The sequence below is a fragment of the Sceloporus occidentalis genome, unplaced genomic scaffold (assembly GCF_023333645.1).
Source record: "Sceloporus occidentalis isolate IW3139 unplaced genomic scaffold, rSceOcc1.0.p SCAF_1, whole genome shotgun sequence".
Taxonomy (NCBI): domain Eukaryota; kingdom Metazoa; phylum Chordata; class Lepidosauria; order Squamata; family Phrynosomatidae; genus Sceloporus; species Sceloporus occidentalis.
This window is the reverse complement of record NW_028316981.1, coordinates 19,852,408-19,859,327: the sequence shown is the minus strand read 5'-3', so window position 1 is coordinate 19,859,327 and position 6,920 is coordinate 19,852,408. Positions and strand designations below refer to the sequence as shown.

General features: G+C 44.3%; 1 protein-coding gene across 1 annotated transcript; it reads right to left on the bottom strand.

The window, feature by feature from the left end:
- Positions 1-562: 562 nt before the first annotated feature.
- IER3 (immediate early response 3) lies at positions 563-4,683 on the bottom strand. The gene is made up of 2 exons (XM_089490491.1): positions 4,492-4,683; positions 563-1,982 (listed from the first exon to the last, which is right to left on the bottom strand). The coding sequence occupies exons 1-2, from the start codon at positions 4,681-4,683 to the stop codon at positions 1,647-1,649; spliced, it is 528 nt and encodes a 175-aa protein (XP_089346617.1). The 3' UTR covers positions 563-1,646.
- Between the last annotated feature and the right edge of the window lie 2,237 nt (positions 4,684-6,920).

The following is a 6,920-nucleotide window of genomic DNA, read 5'->3' as shown; positions in this document are numbered from 1 at the left end:
GAAGACTCTGGAGCAACTCCTATTTTAGGTTAGACAATTTAGCTTAGTGGGGAAAGGGCAAAACATGACATATCAGTTTGTGGGAATGAGAGATGGGGAGTGCAACTGTATTCAAGTCCTGAAGATGGGTTTCTAATTGGCAACTTGTTGACCACTGTGTGAACAGAGTACTGGAACAGATGGGCTTTTGGTCACATCCAGCAGGGCCTTTATTATGCTTTGTGAAAAATATCCACATTCAGTTTCTCATGCAATCACAAGAAACACTGTCATAGCACTAAACTGGGTATGTATATGCAGGCTTCTTGTGACTGTTAAACCTCTCCTGCCTTTGCTTATCATTTTTATGTGTTTTCTATTTTAATTATGTTTGTATTTCAGTATGTTGTACCCCACGTAAAGCCCTGAGGAGAGGCAGGAAAGAAATAAAATTATTATTGTTATTATATTATTACCATTATTATTTTCCATTATACATCCACCCACTCCTGCCATACACCCCTTTAAACAGCTCAGCCAGACACATGAAATCATTTCAAACTTTTATTCATTTGTTCACAGAACATACAGACTTCAGACAATTCATGGAGACATGTAAAGTGCAATTCACAAAAGAAATTTACTTCCATTTCAGAAATGCTGGTCTGGATGTGCTCAGTGCTTTTTTTGAGAGAGATAGAGGCCCATGCTTACACAGTAAGCAAAATGCTCTAACAAAGAACACTGCTGGCTAATACTCAAGAGCAGGAAATACACATTCTTAGATGCCATTTAAAAGAACAATTTAACGTGAGAAATGTGAGAAGTCTTCACTTTCCTCTTGTGTCCTCTTGTCAAGAACTCACAATATGTGAGGCTTCTCTTTCTCATTGGATTAAGAAATGTCATACAGTATTATTTGTCTCTCAGTGTTTTATTTACTTTTATTACCTGCCATACAAATGGTTTCCCCAGCAGATCAATTAAGAGCATCACGCCATCCTCCCTCAACATTTCTGTGGCTTCCCCTTCATAGATCAATCTCCAACAGCACATTTTCCCACTACAGAAGTACAGATTATAAATCTATAAGTCATCGTTTTTTCCATGTTAGAGATTTTAATTAACTTTCCAAAAGCCACAGTAGAATAGTTTCACTAAACAATCAAAACAATCCTTTCATTTCAGCCCAACATGTGAGCCAAGATTTTCCATGCAAATGCTTGGTTTCACACAATTTTAAGTACCATACGTCAGTTGAAATTACACATATTTAATATTATTATTATTATTATTATTATTATTATTAAATAAATAAATATTAAATTAACTTCTTGTCCTTCCTTCTGCTTGCCAACTATCTGGCCTGAAGCAGAAACAGGGAACTTCCCCGCCCAGTGTTACAATGTAGTGTCAATTCAAGTCAAGAGCCATTTTATTGACGTCAGTCAGTCAGCCTCACTGGGTTCACGGTGAAGTCATTGCAGTCTGTTGGAAGATGCTGGCTGAGTTCCCAACAGCATTAACCCATCTGTGGTTACAGTTCTGCCTAGAAGAAAGTCGCCTTTTCTTCCAAAGCCGAGGATCCTGCCGATGGCAGTGGTAACCCTCTAACGTGTTGCAGTCCAACCTAGCCTCCTTCTCAATTCTTTCCCACAGGGGAATCTTCAGAAAGCAGCTGGATTCTGCTCTAAAAGCTGGGTGATGTCAACCGTGGATTCAGATGTCTCGTCCTCTCCCCAGTGCCAGCCAGTTGCATTGACCACTTCCAGGATTTCCATGGAGGGTGCTGTGAGCACAGGCTCTTGCAAAAGGTGGGGCTCCCCATGAGATTCCCTCAACTCCACGGAGCAATGGGAGATGTTTTCCTCAGTGCTCAGGGAAGGTAATGTGGGAAGGAGCTCCTCTTCAGCGCTGTAGATTTGGAAAAGGACAATTGCAAGGAGGATAAAGAGCAGGCGTTTGGCATAGCTGGGCTCCTCAGTAGGGTAGTAGCGCTTTCCCTGTAAATAGAGCAAAGGCAGCTGGTTAGAGATATGAAAGAACAAAAAGCATCCCAGTATTCTCACTCATTTTCTCACTCATTTGCAGTTCAAGAAGTTACCCAGATTCCTTTACAGCTAGAAATCCAAGCATAGGACATTACCCAGTTGTTATGTGCCTTCAAGTCGATTCCAACGCATGGCAACCCTATCATAAGGTTGGCATAGTAATAATATTTACTCAAAGGAGGTTTGCCATTGTCTTCCTGTTAGGGTGAAAGGTGAACCCAAAGTCAATCAGTGGGTTTCCACGTTTAAACAAGGATTTGAACCCTGGTCTCCCACATTTCCAGCAGTCAAACCACAACACCACACTGGGTTTCTTCTGTTGACTTTTTTCAGATCCAGGGAATAAACTAACATGTTTTCTTTCATGACTGTGGCTTTTCTTTGTAAAGGCAACTTTTTAGACCATGACTCCATGTCATGGGCCAAATGAATACCTTTTCCAGAGCCACAAGCATAAAAGAAAGCATGTTGCTTTGGTCCCTGAAAATTAAAAAAGTTAATGAGAGAGAGCAGGCACGACACATTTCTCAAGACATACTTTTTTTAATGACTCCTCCTAGTCTCACCTATGCATTACATAGCTCTGCTTTAATTCAGGATTGTTTTGCCCAGATCAATGAGTCAAGGAGATCCCAAAAGAGGAATGACTATACCAAACTGGTTCTGGAAGGACAGGTTACACGTTCTTTGCTCCCCCAAGGCATGTGGGAGAAAGAGGTTTTCTAGTGTTTGTGGAAAAAGGGGTCTAAAGTGCATCTGTAGAAATAATGCAGTTCGACACAGCTTTAGGTGTTGTAGCTCCTTCCGATGGGATCCTAGGATTTGTAGTTTTAAAAGTTCTTTAGCCTTTTCTGTCAAAGAGCGCTGGTGCCTCGTGAAATGACAAATCTCAGGATTCTGTAGGATTCAAGCCATGGCACTTAAAGTGGTGTCAAACTGCATTGTTTCTCCAGTGTAGATGCACCCAAAGTCTTCCACTGCTTTTTGGGAGTCCATAGGGAGAAGAGGATCCCATAGTGTGCCAAAGCAGGTAGGAAGGAGTGATTCATTGTGAAGAAATTCTGCATCCACCATTGATTCAGGATGGAGAAAGGACCAGCATGCAGACAGGAGGCAAGAATTATCCTTTTTCCACCTGAGAGATCCACTTCTTCTCTTTCTCCTTCTCTCTCTCTCTCTCTTGGCAAGGCTCCTAATTTTCTGGCAACTGCATGATAGAAACTCAAGAGCTTGCCCCCACCTTGCCGATGCAACAATGGAGAAAGTTTCACCTTGCTGGATTTCAGCCAGCTGTGCAACTATAACAGGCATAATAAGAATCTTGCCAGGGTGGGAGAGGTGGAGAACTAGAGATGACAACCATAGATAATAAGGGAGATGATGTCAGCAGCTCATGTTCATTTGTATAAATAATTCAAAAGAGCTTTTTGGACTACCACGCCAAAATAAATAAATAAAAAATCCCCAGCCTCTTGGGCTGTGAGATGGAAATCCAAAGAAGTTGCATGCCTAAACTGCATACAACTTAGCATCCTGCTACTTTCTGGCCCTGCAGATGTTTTTGGACTACCGCTCCCATAATCTCTTGCCTTTGGTCATGCTGGACAGAGCAACTGAGAGGTGAGGCCCAATCATTAGGAAGGCCATGCTGTATCCTATGCTTTTCCTAGATCCTAGAATCTGGAGATGCTTTCACAATACATAAATATAGTGCTATGATTCCACTTCAATTGCCATGGAATCGTGGGGTTTGCAATTTAGGGAGAATTCTCAGCCTGAGAGCTCTTGCTTCTCTGCAGACTGCCAGATTCAACAGGATATTGCCATGGCAGTTAAGGTGGAATCATAGCAGTATAACTGTGTTGTGTGAAAGGGTCCTTATCCTTATCCAAAATTCCAAAATGCCCTCCATTTGAAACATGGCTAGGAAGCCTGAATTTACATGAGTGTTTTGAGCTTTTCTGTGATTAGGCCCTCCATTTTTTATCAAATGTCCTACATTATGTGGCACCTTATCCTCCTTTGCAGTTATGACATCTGGTGGCATTGCGGTTTCAGTGTTAGACTACGACTCTGGAGGCCAGGGTTGGAATCCCAGCTTGGCCATGAAACCCACTGGGTGACCTTGGGCGAGTCACACACTCTCAACCTCAGAGGAAAGCAATGGCAAACCTTATCTAAAGAAAACTCTATGTTAGGATCACCAGAAGTTGGAAATGACTTGAAGGCACACAACACAGGGTGACCAGAGGTCCTCCTTTTCCAGGACATGTCCTCCACGTCAACCTTCTGTCCAGGAGGAATTGCAAGATGTCCTGCATTTCTAGCATGCCTGAGAAGCATGAATTTATATATGTGAATGTCTCGAGCTCTTCTTTGGCCAGGTCCTCCATTTCCCTCTGTTGTCCTCCATTTTGCACCCATACACACCAATACATAACCCCCAAAGCCCCTGACTTACCACTGGGGGGTAGAGTACTCTCCGGGATCTCTTTTTGCTCCTGCTGGCCTTGGAGCCTTTCTTGTGAGCTGGGCTCCCTTCCACCTCTGGGAGGGGATCAAAAGTGAAGTACTGGGGCCCAGTGGGCTCTGGCCTGGTGGGGATCTGGGGCATCTTGAGGGCTGCCAGTCGTGGCTCGCAAGCGTAGCACATGGTAGGCGCACAACAGCAGGAGGCGAAGCAACTACTGCTCATGTATTGCAAGCAAGGAGCAGCAAGCAAGCCGTGTGAGAGGCAGCCAGCCCAGCTGGTGCTTTTATGAATGGCAGAGGCCACACCTCTTCCACCACTGGATTGGCTGGGAGGGGATTCCAAGAAGCGGGGGAAGGCGTTGATTGGGGAACAAGAATGACAGCTAATTTTGGAAATCCCAGTCTTGATCAAGTTCCAGCCAGAGGGAGAGAGAGAGAGGGGGGGAAAGGAGAGGAGGAAAGGAGGGAAAGAGGAGGAAAGGGGGGAAGGAGAGGAAGGATTGTGCAATTTTGCAATCAGCCAACCTTTTCTTCACTGAATATTTCATGGTGTGTAGCCATCCTTATCTGGGGATGAAACACAGTGGGCAATCTATATAACACACACACACACACACACACACGGGTATGTAAAGAGTTCTTGGAGCACCTTGGAGACTCACTGGAAAAAAGAAGTTGGCAATTTGCAAGGAGCCAATGTTTTCCTCCTTTAATATTTCATGGTGTGTATCCATTCTTGGTCTGGGAAATATACAAAGTGGGCAATCTGTATGACTAACACACACACACACACACACACACACTTTTCTCCCTTGATATTTCATGGTATCCATTCCTGGTCTGGGGAATATACAAAACGGGCAATCTGTGTGTGTGTGTAATATACACACATAGAGGTGTGTGTGTGTAATATACACACATAGAGGTGTGTGTAAAGAGATCTTGCAACACCTTCGAGACTCGCTGAAAGAAACTGACAATTTGCAATGAGCCAATTTGTTTAATTTGCAAAGAGCCAACTTTTTCCTTCCTTAATATTTCATAGAGTGTAGCCATTCCTGGTTTAGGGAATACACAAAGTGGGCAATCTGTATAACTAAATGAGTTTTCAAAGCCCTAGCCACGTTAGTCTGGAAAAAACAGTATGCAGAGGGATCTTGTAGCACATTTGAAACTCACTGAAAGATAGAAGTTGGTAGCAAGTCTACTTCCTCAGATGCATTTGGTGGAGGGGAAAGCCAGGGACAGTCCTATATATGCCATTTGTGAGACTGTCAGTTTAAACCGGGCTTGCCCCTTTATTTCCATACACAAAGGATTTTGAATTTGAATTGACATTCTCACACACTAATTGCATATATAGGTCTGTTTACAGACAAAATCCAGGAATGTCACATTTTTTTCTTTTTCTTTTTTTGGACTGTGCAGACATTGTGGTGGTGGTGGCCTGCCTTCAAGCCCTTTCCAACTTATGGCAACCTTGTTGTTAGCTGCCCTCCAGTCAACCCAACTCATGGGATCCTATGGATGAGACATCTCCAAAACCTCCTGTCCTCCAATGCTTTGCACAGGTCCTGCAGACTCAGATCTGTGGCTTCTTTGTGTGTGTGTGTGTGTGTGTGTTGTTTCGGTAGTACAGCGCACCCGTGCCATACGTGGGCGCACTTTACACGGCTTGAGCATACGTGCTCAAGCCGCGGAGCATGCGCAGGGCGGAAGGGGCGGCGCATCCCATTCAATTGCATGGGCGCACACGCCTGTTGCACCCCGCGCGCCGCCACGCCGCCGCACCGCCATGCACGAGCCCCATTGTTTACAATGGGGCTTGAGCATAGGCGGAATTTGCCTTACGCGGAGGGATCCAGAACGGATCCCCGCGTAAGGCAAGGGCCCACTGTATTAGCACTGGGAGGATTGTGAAGGAGGGCTGGAGAAAGACAGAGGTTCAGTTTTGGGTTGCAGTAGCCTGTTTGCAGAAAACAATGCAATAAAGCTTGACCTGGGAAAGAACGGGATTCTACTCTTCCACTGTAGCTGTGTGTGTGCTTGCCTGCACCAAACAAAGTAAACAACTGCCTCCAACAACTGCACACTGACCATGTACCAAGAGCAAAACAAAAAGAATGGTCTGCCTCAAAAAACTACAAATCCCAGGATTGAGTAGGATGGAGCCATGCCAGTTAAAGTGGAGTTAAATTGCATTATTCCTGAAGTGTAGAGACACACCTAGTCATGGTAAACTTAGGTCCAAAATGCACTGAGTGTGCTTTGGACCTTAGGACCCTTTAGCACTGCACAATTATAGCCCTATGATTCCATTTTAACCGTCATGGCTGCATCTTATGGAAACTTGGGATTCGTAATTTAGTGGAGCACTTGAGGAGCACTCTGGCTGAGATTTCTAAGCACCCCTCCCTA

Coding starts and splice junctions, on each gene's coding strand:
- IER3 (XM_089490491.1), bottom strand. CDS start 4,683: ATGTGCTACGCTTGCGAGCCACGACTGGCAGCCCTCAAGATGCCCCAG. Junction 1,983..4,491: donor GAGTACTCTACCCCCCAGTG/GTAAGTCAGGGG, acceptor CTCTATTTACAG/GGAAAGCGCTACTACCCTAC.